At 42.7% G+C, this 16,654-nt stretch overlaps 1 protein-coding gene across 1 annotated transcript in view; it reads right to left on the reverse strand.

The window, feature by feature from the left end:
- The window catches only part of SEMA3A (semaphorin 3A), a 191,895-nt gene extending 178,251 nt beyond the window's left edge, over positions 1 to 13,644 (reverse strand). The window contains exon 1 of the mRNA XM_088134821.1: positions 12,812 to 13,644. Coding sequence (XP_087990947.1) covers positions 12,812 to 12,926 — 115 coding nt within the window. The 5' untranslated portion in view covers positions 12,927 to 13,644. The remainder of the gene's footprint in view (positions 1 to 12,811) is intronic.
- Positions 13,645 to 16,654: the final 3,010 nt, after the last annotated feature.

The following is a 16,654-nucleotide window of genomic DNA, read 5'->3' on the forward strand; positions in this document are numbered from 1 at the left end:
GTCGTGGAATTCTGTCTCATCAATTAGTCCATTCAAATGCTTTTCCACATGTCTATTATGATGCCAAGCATAGCAGGCAAACATTTACATGGTGATTTCATCTAATAATTTTCTGTGCCTGCCAAAATGTGGAAGAGGTGGATGGGACAGACCTGAATGACAAGAGCCTTGCTCATTCCTTAGCTTCTAGACACATCCTATGGTGGAAACCTTTACACCTGCTGAGACCACAACATTAGGGGAGAACTATTCATATAAAAGTACAGATATTTCAGATATTCAAGTTAGGCTGTGCACGATTTGAAAATGAAAATGATTCAGGAGTGCTTCAGACTTTTCAAAAGTACAGCAGCTCTCTTTCAGATACACACATCACTTTTCTGACTTCTGTTTGAACCTGGGGGGAAAAAATAACACTTCTGCTTTCACAGCTAATTTAATGTGGGATTCAAGCTTCCAAACCAGGATTTCTAGAGAAGAGTAATTCTTTTAAGGAGTATGGAGGAACATAGAGAGTGTCTCATCTTTATAAAGCTCATTGTAAGAGACAAGATGGAGACTGAAAGGCAACATGAGGATGTGGGGAAAAACTGGAGCTGGGTTGTACACTCTGATAAAATAATTCCTATGTGGGGAAATCCAGTTCAAGAAATTCAGACATTGAAAGGAAAGAAAGATAGCTTGACCATCCTGATGATGGACCTGAACAACTAAAGCTCTCCAAAATCAAATGCTGAGGAGTCAGTCAGGAGAATGATTTTCCTCTCCCAGATGTGTCTGTGTATGTGTGTGTGTATGTGTGTGTGTGTGTGTGTGTTTTTCCTGTAAGAGGAAAAGGCAGTCTTCCCTTCTGTCTTGGTCTTTGGTGGTATTTGCAAGTATCAGATCTGTATGTTGTACTGCAAGGTTTATTAATAACACCAATGAAAGCAGGAAACAGAACACAATTCTGCTTCCTTTACTTGCACAAATGTTGAACATTTAAAGTTACTTTTTGTGAAACTAGCAAGACTGTAACATTAAAAACTCCTTCATATTTTAGCTTTGTGCAAGAAATACTCTCTTCACAAATGCAGTACTTAATGTTTAATACAGCAGTCACAGCTTATCACTTATTCTTATGGTTGTTTGCACAGTCAGCCAGATGTTAAGACTGGATTTGGCATTTTTATCCACCTATCAAATCATTGTCCTCCTCCTCCTCCTCCTCCTCCTCCTCCTCATTATTATTTTTTATTTTTATTATTATTATTATTATTATTATTATTATTATTATTATTATTATTATTAAAAAACAAGGGTCAGCTTTCACGATCAGCCTAATGTAACTGAGAACAAGCTGCTTTACTGGCTCTACTAAAATTACATCTCAGAAGAATAAATTGACAATTGTGCAGAGGCCACTTGCCAGGGAATAGGAAGTCTCAGCAGAGACAGGCATTCTTCTGACTTTGATTCAATGTTTTCATTCTAGAGATCTAAAATAGATGCTTCTGACAGATACCTTTGGATACTTGTTGAGAACCAGATTTGTAGATTTTCATCTATGGAAATAAAAGGTGATGTCCCCCCCCCCCCCCACATACACACATACTGTACAGTAGATATGGAACTGTCATCCCCCAGACACTTTTCAGCCTGAAGTGAAATGGGTCTGGTGATATTTTCTTCCTTCACTTCACCTGCCTTCCTCTGGCATTTCCTTATGGCCTCTATTTTTTAAGGTCACTTCATCACAGTGGATGCAATGAATGCCTAGAGGACTTGTACCAATACAGGAGAATTCAAAGACTGGATATTTTATTAGAAACATTGGTGGGATGGGTGCATTTTCATTTTCTGTTTACATTCTGAGCCAATTTATTTTTTTATCCTGTTCCAGGGAACTCCGGGGTTTCTTGGAGCTGAAGAAGACAACTTCAGGAACGAGATCCATAACAGATGATATACCATGACTACTGCTATGGATTTTCCCAAGATCTAGCTGTAATGTGCCCTGGGTAATAGAATAAGGTGCACCTACACATATAGCAATGTACGACGTTTTATAAAAGTGCAAAATGAGAGTTGGGTAAACCTACCTAGCAAAAATGGGTCTTATTATTCACATTATTCTTTATAAAAATTGTTCTTCCCAGTAATGATGTTCATGGCTAGGATTATAATTGTGAGGATGTATACGTATATACTTAGAGATATTTATCTAAAATAAATCCTAACATTATGTGTACATATTTAGATGCACTTAATCACTAAAGAGAAAAACACATACCCCAATAAAGGTGAAAGGGATTAAAGAAAGAACACAACATGGATTTAGCATAGGAAATTAATTCTCAGGCAGATGAGAAGTAAGACTTGTATAACATGCCGCAGGATGAAATTCAAATTCAAGTGGATGCCAGCTTTACTCTTGAGAAATTATCTTCTGGAATTATTGAGGAATCTGGTCCTGCTTTTTTCCCTCCTAGAATTGCCATTGAAGTATGTCATGTTTTGCATTTTTCCCCAGCAGTAAGTTCTACCACAGTCAACAGAACTTGCTCACAGGAAAGTTTTCATAGGATTGCATCCTGAATCAATGAGTTTATAACAAGCAAAGAATTTCTCTCAGATATGGAAATTGCATTTACAAATATGTGTCAAACTCGGTAGAGGAATCCAAGTAAAAATAAAAAATTCTCTTGAGCTGTACTTGACTCTTGGTGACTGGATGCCATTGTATTGTACCTTTCAATACAGAAATGGTTTGCATTTGCTTTCTTCCAACATGTCAGTTTCCCAGTTTAGTTTCCAATCTTGGGATTTCCCAACCTACGTCCAACCCCACTTAACTTTTCAAGGTCAGCCACATTCAGGAACCTGGGGTCATCCAAATATTGCATATAATTCAAAAGCAACATTTGAAACAGCCCTCTGCCCCCACCTTAGTTATGGAAAATGGCCTCCTTGCAGGGCTCCCAGATCTGGGCTGCAAAACCCAGCAAGACTACTAGCTGGCAGCAAAGCAATACAGAAAACCCCAGCTCTAGGCTGCCACTCCATGGTTGTCAGGCTTTTGCAGCCCAGATCTAACAGTGTTCCTTGGAATCCGTGTATTTCTATTACTGTTACAATATTATTATTATGTTTTACTTCACTCTTCTTTCTGAATTGGTTCTTCTTTTATTTTTTGTGCTGCACCTTAATTTTTTCTGATACACATATGCATTCTGCTGTGAATGTCCAACTGTGCACAAGTACTCTATTATTAATGATGCATACTATATCAAACATTATTTACAGTCACTGAGCTGTATTGCACGCACACGCACACACACAAATGTGCATCTAAAGCAGAACGTGCCTCTGGTACTCCCATGATACCATGTGCAATCTGGCAGTAGTAGACTGGAAGCAGCCAAAAAATCCAGCTGCTCAGGAGCCTTCGCAAGCAAGGTTTTTTCCTTCCCCTCTGCCATTGTTTCTGGGAAAATGCAGACTTGCCTGCATGTCTCTGCCCTTTGCTTCTTGATGGGGTAACTGACTCTGTACCGTGCCTCCCTGCCTGCAGCTTGCAAACTACATTGGGGAGACGAACATGGAGTGACAGAAGAGACAGGAGAAGACATCTTGCCGACTAGGAAACAGCACTAACTTTTCTCTGGTAAGTAATAGGGAGGAGCATGCAGGGGATCCAGTATTGTACTGACAAATGTCAGATCAGTTGTCACCTATTTCAATGATGGTGGTCGCCCAGAATTTAGGAATTAGTTCTGGGTCAACATCAAAGAGGCAAACCGTGGTACAATGTACTTCAGTATGGACCCTAATGCTAGGTATGCAAGAATTTGGGGTATTCTAAAAGCACAATTATGCTATTAAACTTTATAGACAGAAATGCAAACTAATGTGAGTAGTGTAGCTTCTTCCTTCTAATAAGCAGAACAAGCATTGAATAAACAACAGTTCTCACCGTGGTTTCTAAATCATAATTCCTGGGATCATACATCACGCTAAGCCATCATCCATCCATCCTTCCTTCCTTCCTTCCTTCCTTCCTTCCTTCCTTCCTTCCTTCCTTCCTTCCTTCCTTCCATCCATCCATCCATAAATTCTAGTACCACAGCAATTTTACAGGATTAAAACACATACAAAAGAGATGAATTAGAAAAGAACAGCTGGGAAAATGAAAAAAAAAAGTATTTTACACTCTCAAGAAAGAGGCTGATATGTAATTTTATACTGAATATATGTTGTCATTTCCTTATTGATCCTTTTGAATATTTTTAAGTACTGTACAGTATACTCATATTTTGAAAAATTGTCCTAGTTGCACATTGGTAGCATTGCTGATACTGTTGGTAATTTCTAAGTCTTTTGAAATTATTAGTATAAGAAATCATAGGGTTTTCAATAATTTTTTATTCTTACCAAAATTATATTCTATGTAGAGTCTGAACTGAATATAAAAGGGACTGGTTTATATGGGGGGGGGGGGATGATTTGGAAGAATGAATGAGGACTGAATTACAAAGCCAATCTATGAAGGAAGAAGGAATGGGTCAGGAGGAAGGGGAAGGCTGAGAAAATCATGATTGGATGGAACTGATGAGATCCCCCCCCCCAAAAAAGAGCATGGAGTAGTTTAAAGAAAAGGCAACGTGTGAAGAAGGACAGAAGGAAGGACAGTTGGCAAGAATAGGAGGGTAAACATTAAAGTATGTTTTCTTTTCATCTCATGCCTTTAATTTCTTTGGCTTTCCTCTTTCCTCTTTTTCTGCACTTTGTTTACCCCCAAAGGGAATAGTACGATTGAATACATATGTACATATGTACATATTTGGATACAAAAATAGGGGTACACAATTACTAGATGGCACCACAAGAGGTAGTCTTCTACATTTCTTTGCTGCCATCTGCTGGTCATCTGGATGTTTGCAAAATAGATCTCTTGGCCCTGTGTCATGTTGCAGGGTCTTCAACATGCCAAGTATGCTTTCCATTTGGAGCTGAAGTCCCTCTAGATTATATTTCTATCTAAATGTTCTGGTATTAATTTTATATCACACACACATACACACACACACATGCACACACCTACCTTTGGCTCGGTCACATCTTAAAGCAATAAGCCTAGTGATACATATGTCTTGGAAAACATCTGTCAGAATAGGTTTGCTATGGAAAGCAGCCACACTGTTTTGACTTCTATCTAATTAATATTGTTTAAGTGCTATGAATCTTTTTGGGTACATGAAGTTGGGAAGAGAAGAGAAGAGAAGAGAAGAGAAGAGAAGAGAAGAGAAGAGAAGAGAAGAGAAGAGAAGAGAAGAGAAGAGAAGAGAAGAGAAGAGAAGAGAAGAGAAGAACCAGTTTGGAACTTTGTAGCATATGCTCTCTTCCTATTTAAAGATCAGGAATGAACAAAACAGGCTGTTAATGTCAGTTCTCTAACTTCCGAGATGGCAGACAACAGTCATGGGACAGCTTGCTTCAACCTTTTTGCCCATGTCAGAATATGAAAAAAGACATTTGCATTTCGGCCAGATTCCTCATGAAATGCAGCCCCTTAGAGACTCCATCCAACTGGCATTCATTAATGGTTACCTGGCCACCCGTAGCCCTCCACCCACTGCACAGTGACACTGGCAAAGCCCAGAGTGCTAATCTCTGGATGTCTGCAGGAGCTGGAAGAAGGTGGTAAATGGCCATCAGCACTCATGGTGGGGAAAGGCAAATGATGTCACGTGTCATGATGCCATTGTGACTTCTATTGGACATCTATCTACGTAGCATACTCTGCTATCCTATATTTTCCACTTGCCAATTACAAAGGACAAATTTACTCCATCATTCCATTGACAAAGCTGAAACATTTATGAAACATAGAATTCCCCTAGCATTTCGATCCCTTCTAGGTCAAGTGCCCAACCTATGGGAGAGAAACATTTCAGGATGAGTGCTCTCACTAAACTCAGAGCTGCTGACATGCTTATAGTGTATATAGGAAGCCTGTCCATATGTGTAAGGTTTGACCATGACTTTGCTAGCAAAGGGCTATTAAAGATGCACTTGAATTGGGTTCAGCCCTGGTGACTTTGGAGACATGATTTTTTCTTGGCAACAGTATGGAAGTGGCTTGTCATTGTTTTCTTGTACGATTATTTTTTTTTCAATTTCCTAGTCTAGTCTAAACTCTGGAATCCTCTGGTGATCTCCCATCCAAGTTCTAACTAGACTTGATCCTGCTTAGCTTCTGAGCCCAGACATCATTGGTCAGGTGCTGCCATCTGCTGTGGGGGGGCAGTTATTACTTAACAGTAAAGCATGCACCCTTGATAAGGTTACAGTTCGCCCCAGCTTTGCAATATGTACATTATACAAATCTGTTGGATTCATATGTTGCACTTGTAGATAGCAATAGTGGAGAATATGTGTCGTTCTGGGTTGAAATGGTGGGATCTTGGCATTTGCTGAGCTTACAAATGTTTCATTACCAAACTAGGTAACATTGTTAGGACTTTGACATAAGGGAGTGGGGTTCAGTGGCTTTATATGTGGCAGCTAGCCCAGCCAGAAACAATCACACAAATTACAACAACCTTGATCAAGACAGGTAGGACAAGTTGCCACACATCTTTGCAAGAACACCAGATTTAGTGAACACCAGGATTCCAGCATACTTGTAGGTAGGAAATGAACTGCTTTGTGAAGTTTACCCAAAAAATAAGAATCTAAAATTTGATAAATGAAATTCTCATACATGCAGCTATGTGACAAGTAAGTCAGATACCTATCTTGCTAATGTTAAGAGAACTTGCTTTAGCTTCACTGGGTTCTGCTATCCTTTACTGCTATCACTCACATTTTAATCTTTCTGAGGAAATGATGAAAGAGAATTTGTCATAATGCAACATGAAAGAAAGACAGTGAGAAGTAAAAAAAGAAATCTATGTGCCATCACTTTCCAGTTAATTGTCCTGGAATTAGGCAGCAATAGCAACAAAATGACTTATCTCAATCATACATGAAACACTGAGAAATATTCAAGAAATATAAAAGTTTAGGCAGACAGACTTCAGAAATCTTTGGTTCATACATAGAAAATCTGAGCAAAACTAAAAAAAAATCAGAAGTATTCTCAGAACAGGGAAAGGGAGGGGAGGATTTCAACCCAAATCATCTTAAGTGGATGTCTAACAATTGGCTCCTTTACTAGGAGAGGAGAGGAGGAGAGGAGAGGAGAGGAGAGGAGAGGAGAGGAGAGAAGAGCTATTGGAGGAAGACTGTTTCCCCTGGCTTGATGTAGACATAACTCTGGTTCTGCTGCCACAGGCACTTGGGACTGGATTTTGCAAAGCAAGTGTGAGATCACACACAGCTGGGGGTTCTGTGTGAACAATCCAACTTGGGGCATAGCCAACCACATGGGCCTTTCCCATCCAACTGGAACACTACCAAAGGAAAGCTTCCAAGTGAGTTAGGACAAGACATGCAAATGGTTACACCCACCATTGCTTCATTCAACAACTGCATGATGGGAAGATTGCTCCAGCTAAAAAAGGAAAGGGAGCTTTAGCTTCAGTCTAACCACGATTAGGACACGAGGATTAGGATAAGAGCATGAGAACTCACCTCTTTTGCTTTTCATCATAACCACTTAACCATCAATGGATAGTTACATCTTATAGGCTTTATACTGGAAGTATAGCTTTGTATGTTTTATAGCATTCTTTCCATGCTACTTACCAGATTTGTCTTTAGTGCTTTAAAAAACTAAGCAAGCTGCCCAGAGAACATTAGTTACTGGCTGGATGATGAGGATGATGAGGTGGACTTTAGCAGAGAGCAATGGAAAATTCTACAACTGGGGCAGAAAATTGAAAGGCACAAGTATAGGATCGGGGGAGACCTGGCTTGATAATAAATATGAAAAGAATCTGGGTGTCCTTGTAGACCACAAGTTAAACATGCTAAAAAGTTGCTAAAACAAAAAATACTATTTTGGGGTACATTACTAAGGACACAGAGTCCAGATCACAGGAAGTAATCGTTCTACTCTACTCTGCCTTGATCGGACTCTACTTGGAATGCTGTGTCCGTCTCTGGTCACCAGAGTTCATAAGGGACAGTGACAAACTGCAGCAAGTTCAGAGGATGGCTGCCAAGATGGTGAAGGGTCTGGAAATCAAGACCTATGAGGGATGGATATGTTTAGCCTACCGAGGAGAGGAATGATAGCTGAAGGATAGTCACATAGGAGAGGAAGCTAGCTTATTCTCTATTGCCTTACTGGGCAGGACCAGAACCAATAGGTTAAAATCACAAGAAAGGATGTTCAGGTTAGATATCAAGAAGAACTTCCTGACTATACAAGCTACCATATGAAATTGCCAGAGGTCTTTAGGGTGTTCCATCATCTGTCAGAGATGCTCTAGGAGAATCCTGCAGTAGGACAATTGGATTAGGTGACTCTTAAGATCCATTCCAACTCTATCATTCTATCATGAGCCAATTCATGGTGGCTGGTGGTGGTGGTGATAATTACGATGATTCCCTTATTTCTTCCCTTCCATTACAGCAGTAAACTCATACTTCCAGCCTTAATTTCAGTGAGTTAAAAAACAAAAATGCTAATGCCTCCTTCAAGTGAAGTTCATGTTGGTGACTTCATGGGCATGCCCATGTAGCTTTCCTGGCAGAAATACAAAAGTGGTTTCCCACTGCCTCCTGGGATGCTGTTTGCTATTGTGACTTCCCAGTCTACCCTACTTCCATGGAATAATCCAGAAGTCTCCCATCCAAGTACTACCCAGGTCTGAACCCACTTAGCTTCCAAATCCACACATGGTACCACCACCTCCTGAGCTGGCACTGGCAATTTTATAGCAGTGAAGTAGGTGTTTCATTGCAGGAAAGGGAAGAGGTGGATAGTTGTGACTGTACTTCTTCCTTGGATTGCAAGCTAGAACAGAGGAAGTTGGCATTGGGCAGCAAAAACTATGCTGGTTTAGTTTTTTCTTCAAGTACTGATAGGACAAGCAACCCTTAAACCAGTGTTTCTCAACCTTGGCAACTTTAAGATGTGTGGACTTCAACTCCCAGAATTCCCCACGGAGCATGCTGGCTGGGGAATTCTGGGAGTTGAAGTCCACACATCTTGAAGGTTGAGAAGGTTGAGAAACCCTGCCTTAAACAGTTGGAAAGGGCCCTTAGAAACAGTTCTGGAAAATCAAAAGGTTTTTGGGGACATTTCAGTCATCAGACCTAAAATGTATCAGCTCACTATATCTTTTGGATCTGTTTTTCTGGGTGGACAACCACCACCATGATGGTATAAAGACTCAGGAACAAAGAAAACATGGAAATGTTAGTCTGGCAACCTAAGAAATGACCGAGCTATGGCAGACCATCGGAAGATAAAGCAGAGAATTTCACCAATCACTGTATTAAAGGAAATCCCTTTTCTTATTTTAACATATCCATCTCATTGGGGGAAACAAAAATCTGCTAATGAAGAAATCTTTAATGTTATTTTGCATTAGCTCCCTGACAATTCATTACTACTATCCTTGCTTTGGCCCAAACCCAAAAACAATTGATCATATATAAAATAAGAAGGCAGTGACTGAGATAATGGCTTGGCATATTTCCAGCATGTACATGTGTACGCGCACGTGCGCACATGCACACACACACACACACACACACACACTCGTTTCACAGTTTATTTTATTAAATTAGTAGGCTTCCTATCCCAAAAGGATCTTGCCAACTAGCCAAAGGGCAATGTTTCCATATTGTGAATAGCACTTTAAAAAGCAAAACACTACAGCTGTCCCCAGAGGTATGAATATACCTTGTGGAGTTGTCATGCCAAAACCCACCATGATGTGTTCAGCGTATTAATCTGCTGCTCAACATTTCTCAGTTAATGTGTAGACTACTTAAAGAGAGACTGCTGTGCTTGTTTCACAGAGAAAATATTCACAGTATGAAGCATAAGGGCTATTAATTACCCAAGTTTTATTAGCTAATGTTCTCCCACATCCCCCAGTAACTAGATATTTATGGCATTTTGACACTGCTTCCCTGGATACCCAGTTTAACAAAATCAAGTTAACGGGGAGGTGATGAGCTGATCGCATCATTGTATGCTTTCTATTAGCTCTGAAACACCTTCAGTGCCAAAGCATCTCTTGTACTTTATCTCAACCTCCCTTGACCTGGTGTGTTCCCAGCCATGTGGTATTACAACGCCCATATCTACCAGCTAGAGGTAGCCACACGGGTTGAGAGTGATGGATACTGTACTGTACCAGGAAGGTACCAGCGAAGCAGACAGTTGCATCATTTCTACTAGCATGTTTATATTTAAAGCTTTTGTTTAAGTACTTGATTAAGGGAGCAAGAAGATTCTGTGATGTTGCTTGGGCTGTTATAGATTCAGACTCAAGGTGTTTGACAGATTCAGAATCAGCCTGTAAAATTAGCATGTGTAAATAGACTTACAATCCTTTCACCATTATTAACCTCTGCATGGTGGTATCCAAGATGGTCATTCAGACTTAATTTACCTCATAGGGATGTTGTTGATAGTACAATATTAAGGAACATGTTGTGTCCCATTTATTTTATTTAAAACATTTTGTATGCTGCTTATTTTTTTTTAAAAAAACAAACAAACCTTGAAGTGATTTAAAATAAAAGCACATCTGTGAGATGTTTGGAAGACTAAGAGATAAAAATGGAAAATAAGTAAACCAGGTATGTAATCGCAAACCCACATTTGGGGGAGTAAAATCAGTTGGATGTGACACAACTGTTTAAACTGGAATTTGGTTAGCAGCAGGCTGCACATCTTCCAGTTAGACATAAAAGCTGATTAATATTAAAATGTAATGGCAGAAGCAGGAATCCATCATAAAAAAAAATTCTTCATTAAAAAAATAATAAAATTGTGTTGGGCAACGGAACTGAGCTTAAATTTTAATAGACCAATCCTGTATATAGTCAGAAGCTAGTCTATTTCAAATGTGACTTAATCCCAGGTACAGGTGCACTCTTATATCCACTTACCTGAGAATACAGTCCATTCATCTGGGCTAAAAACTTTTAAAGAATTGCTCTGCCTGAGAGTTAAAAATAGGAGGCAGCTTCTAATGAGCCGCTGTTCTTGTTAACAGATTGTTTTTAAATCAGCAACTTTAATCCCCTGTCTGTGTAATTGCATTTCAATAGGAACATTAAAGTTAATTAGATCATAGGCAATTAAATATCTATTTAGAGGAACTTAGAAGTCGGAACCTGATATTAGGCAGCAAAAGGTAACTTGCTTAATTCTTACATTTCTATTATATATTTAGCTGTCGCTTTGTGGCAGTTTAATTAGCATCTTCCAAGAACTACAGAATGTTGTTTTACACACGCACACACAGAGTTTCACAGCGACAGACTCTTGTTAACATACCCACATACACTGGTTTCTCAATTCAGGCACAACCCACACGCTTTTTTTCTTGTTCAAACAGAACGTTTAGACGACTTTTGCTTTGCCTTCTTACGAACAGCTACGGCGCAGTTTTACACAACCCGGACTAGAACGTCGCCCCCCCCCCCCACGTTAAGAAATGCACGCCCACGTGCACACCCCCTATAAAAAGCCGGTGGAGAAACCAATGGCGAAAGAATTGGAAAACGGGCTCCCAAAAACCTGATTTATTACATCCTAAGGAATGAGATACAATCACATACCGGGCCTGTTCTTTTCTGCTGATGGCTTGTCTGTCATCTGAAGCCAGAATGCAAAATAAAATGATCGGTTTTTTTTAAAATCTCTTTTCCTTAGGACGAATTCCAGTCTTCCATGTGCTAGTATATTCAGGGGGTGGGGTGGGGTGGGGGGTGTTGGGAGGGAGGACATCCAATATCGAGCTTTTCAAAGCAGAGGTGGGTGTGCCCCGAGTGGGGAACTTGTGCAACGCTGCCGCGTCAAGTTAACTGCAGGCTGCAGCTCCTTCTTCCCTTCCCAAGAGCGGCTGATCTGAGCGCTGCTACAGTATTTCTCGCCTCCTGCTCCCCTTTTCTTCAACTTCAGCGCAATTCACACCCTCGCGGCGCTCCGGGCAGACAAAGTTGGAGAGCCGCGAAGGCGCGGCCGCGTAGATCCCCCGCCCGCGCCTCTTTCACGTTTGGGGGTCCGTCGCTTATCTTCGGCCTCTGATCTAAGGCTTGGACCGTTTCGATAGCCACGCTTCACTACGAACTCTTCCCACGCCACGCAACAATTGATCAGGACACCCACAGGAGAACGGCGGGGGGGGGGGGTGGTAGACCGGGAGAGAACGCGCGAGCGCCCACCGCAGCAGCAGCAGAGCAGGGGGCGGCAGGAGCAGCAATGACAAAGGAGTAGGGACGCCCCGGAGGTGTCCCTGCAGCTTTCTTGGCAGAAGGGTTGCCACTGCCTTCTTGGTTTCTGACTTTCCAGCCCTGGCCTCTCCTGGTGGTCTCCCATCCCAGTACTAATCAACTCTAACCCAGCTTAGCTTCCGAGAACAGACAGGCTCGGCCAGGTGCGGTAAAGCAGCGAGGAATCGGTCCGACCGGGAAGCCAAGACTCCCCCGCCCCGCTCCCCAAGAAGCGCCGAGGTGCGGTGGCAAAAACTCCTTTGTCTGCCAAGGGTGCGCGCCAGCCAGCCGCCTCCAGGGACAAACCCTCCGCCAGCCGCCCGCAAACCGGGGATCGGGGCGGGGCGGGAGCTTTGGAAAGAGCCCCGAGAAAAGCCACCCGCCGCAGGAGGTGGGGGGGGGGGAGGAAGAGCGGGCTTACCTTTGTAGGATAATTTCAGCCGCGGCACGTTTTTCTTGACATGTTGGCAGCGGTCTCTTTCGGCCAGCATTAATACTCCCAAGACCAGCAAAGCCACCTGGTCGATCCAGCCCATGGTGAGGCAGAACGTTGCCGTCCGGTTTGCCCCGGTGCCACGAACCGATTCCCTCCCGCGGCCGGGGAAGGGGGCGCTGAAGCCACCGAGAAGTTCTTCCAAGAGATCTAAAAACCGAGGAGGTAACAGGTGAGCCGGGCCAGGTGGAAGCAAACCTCAAATCGCGGACTTTGGCGGAAAGGCAAAGGCGCCAGGTCAGGTCCGGAACATCGCCGCCGCCGCCGCCGCCTTCCTTCCAAACAGTCCCGGGAGCGGCAAAGAGCGGGGGGTTAGACCCCCCCCCGAAAAGAGGAAAGAATTAAAACCCTCCCTGGCGGGTCTCCTGCCCGTCTCCGCCCCCGCAGCGGGGGGAAAGCGGAGGGGGGTGCGTCGTGGCGGAAGAAAACGAGCACCTCGGTGCGGCCGGGGATTGGCGAGCGGACTGGACCAGAGCTGCAGCCCCGGGCTGCTCCCGCCCGGCCTCTCCCCTTCGCTCGCTCGCTCGCTCGCTCCGGTTCTCCTCTCCGTCGGGGCTCGGCTCGGCTCGGCGATCGCCTTGTGGCGCAAACCAATCGCCTCCTTCTCCTCCTCCTCCTCCTCCTCTCCGGCTTCGGTTGCGGGCGGCAGGAGAAGGGGAAGGCGAGGAAAGAAAAAGCGGGCCGGGAGAGGTGCAGCCACGCGGAGAGAAAGATGAGAGGAATCCGCAGAGTTTTTTCCCTCCTCTCTCCCGCTCGCGCTCTCGCCCCTTCCCTTCTCTTCCTCCTCTTCTTCTTTAACCCCGCGCTCTCGGTCTCGATAGGGTGGCTGGCGGCGGGCGGAGCACAACCCACTTCGCTCTTTCTCCTTCTGTCACCAAACAGATGCAAAACCCATCTGGGCAGCGTCGAGAAGGGACACGCTCGGGAAGGCAAGCAGGCACCTATAAATTTGATCGGTGAAGACCCCGGCCTTTTCTCTCCCCTCCTTTCCTCCTCTCTCTTTTCTTTTCTTTTCCTTTAAAAAGGTGGGGGGATTTTCTCTTTAAAAAACTTGAATCGTTCTATTGTCATCTATCTATCTATCTATCATCTATCTATCTATCTATCTATCTATCTATCTATCTATCTATCTATCTATCTATCTATCTATCTATCATCTCCATCACACAAGATTTTTAAAGGAGCTTCTAGCAACAAACTCCAGCAGTAACAATTGGAGGGCTTCTTTAGCCAACTGCCCTGCTTGGTCTCTAACAACTCAGCAAGCATTCCTGGCAAAAAGTCAGGTCAAGACAGAGAGACAAATCCAATCAGTCTAATAAGTTGGACAGGAAAGTCTCCAAGTCCTTCTCCTGCCCTGTTAAAATCCCCCCCCCCCAACACCTTTGGCTCTAAAAGGGAAAGGCAGAGCCAGGATACGTTTCAATGCAGAGTACACATGCACACCCAGAGGCGCAGGAAGAGATACTGGTGATTTCGCAGGTTTTCAGTTACAGAGAGTGTGAACTGTGATTTACTAGAATGGCTTTTTTGCAACCTGGCACCTTTGGGAGTTGGACTGCAAGCCTCAAAGCCCCAATGGGAAATACTAGCTAGAGAAAAAAATCCTTGTTTTCCTTGATTACTTTTTATTTTGTAAGAGGAGAACTGTGGTAATGTACACAGCAATCAAAAACCAAAAGGAGTCTGGTAGCACCTTTCTGTTTTAATGTAAGGCATAAACTAATGCCTTTTAATGAAACTTACTTGTCTGCAAAGATGCTACCAGATTCCTGATTCTTACTCTTCATTTGTACATATGTGTTGCCCTCCTCTCACTAGGTGGCAGCACTGGGTTGGCGTCACCTGGACTCAGAAACTAAGGAGACTTAGGTCTAGTTAGCACTTGGATGGGGGACCACCAGGAAACCCTACAGCTGAAGGCTAGATGTCAAAAGGAAGAAAGCAATGTCTAGCTCTATACTGCTGCATGGTTGTAACCATGAAGTCACTGGGACTCCGGGGAGACTGTATCTTTTGTGTTTTATAAAAAAGGGACTCTGAGGGAACTTCCTTTCTCCAACCTCGGATGAAAATGTTAATAACTTGAGTAACCAAAGATTATTTTAAATGAATGAATGAGCAAAGACTCCTGCTGGTTAGAGACTATCTTTATAGCATGGTTGCCATTTCCCTGTGGTTGGGTCTCACAGAGATGTGGGGCTGGGATTTTCCTACCTGCTCCATCCCCAGAGAGGAGAGCCCTGATATGGGAAGAAGCATGAGACAGAATTAATCTTCATACTTCATATGAAGGATATGATTCAGCTGGAGAAGACCTCTCAGTTAATGGGAGTTTAGGTGACCTGGCGAAAAAGAAAAATCTGCAAGTGACGGGTTAGTTGGCAGGCTGCAATACCTTCCCCACCTTGCTAGATGGATAGTGCCAGGGCAGAGCACAGGAAGTGGCATTACCACATCACTCTTTGGGCAGACACAAAGTGTGGAGGCCCCACATCAGAAGGTGTCAGCCCTTCATGGTAGGCCAGGTCAAGAAACAACCAGCACAGGGATTTCAGGAATGGTAATTTATTGTTGTAGGGTATAATTACAGAATCTTGAAAGTTTCTGTCTGTCCCCTCTTATGCTAAACAAAATCAAAATGGGCTTAGTTTGAGTTTCTTTCTCACCCTTCCTTCTATCTGGACTGTGTAATCTCTTGTCCAAGTCTCTCCTTAACAGCTCACTTATATCTTCCCCAAGGTCAGCTTTAAATTCCTTCACAGACAGAAGCTGCTCACACTTTTTCAGTCTAACTACTTTGATTAAAAGGCATGTGCTTTCGTCAGGATATGTTAGTCTGAAAAGGTGCGAGCAGCCTCCTTCTGATCTGGGGTTACTGTAGATTAACACAGCTCACCTCCAACAAGGTAGTGGAGGAAGATGGTCTTCTCATTGGAGACTTTAGCATTTTAGAGCAGTATTTCCCAACCTGGGCAACCTTAAGATGTGTGGACTTCAACTCCCAGAATACCCCAGCCAGTATTCTACATGTGGGGAATTCTGGGAGTTGAAGTCCACACATCTTAAAATTGCCCAGGCTGAGAAACACCACTTTAGAGACTCATGGAAAGAAGACATCTGGTCCCTGGAAAAAAGCATCATGTCTAAATGCCCATACAGAACTTTCTATTTTTGGATTCCCAGATTTTCTAAATGATACACAGTATAATCAAGTATGCAAGAATCCCATTTTCTTCTAAACATGTTTGTTGTTCCAGAATCTACATATGTTTTAGGCTAGTTATGCAGCGATTACATTGGTCACAAGGTTACTCACATAAGCAGAGAACTTCTGTTGATTTAAAACATCTTTTTTTAACTTTGCTTCTCAAGGTTACAAAGTTGTACAAACAATTTGATTTTTTTTAAAAAAAGAAAAACCTACACAACAATGAGAATATTTCAACCAGGCTATAAACAAACTTCACAATCTACAAAACGTTAGGCCCTGATCCAGCTTTAGAAAGAGGCAAATGTTTATGGGGTCTCAGGAAGAAATGATATACTCATCCAGCTGACTGCCCATGAAAGGGTGGGGTGTTCATTGTTGAAAGTAATGTGAAATAAAGTATATGTATCTCTTTCAGTTCTTGCAACCATCCATCAGCTTCACACAATGCTGCTGATGCTCTGAAGGCTCAGAACTTGCAAATCTTCAACCATCATCAACATGGTACCTTCCAGATGTTATACTTCAACATTAACATGCCAACTTGGTTAAACTGCCAT

This window comes from Python bivittatus, unplaced genomic scaffold (genome assembly GCF_059951505.1).
Source record: "Python bivittatus isolate LINGU-HERP-01145 unplaced genomic scaffold, Pbiv_v1 ctg000120_np1212, whole genome shotgun sequence".
Classification (NCBI taxonomy): Eukaryota; Metazoa; Chordata; class Lepidosauria; order Squamata; family Pythonidae; genus Python; species Python bivittatus.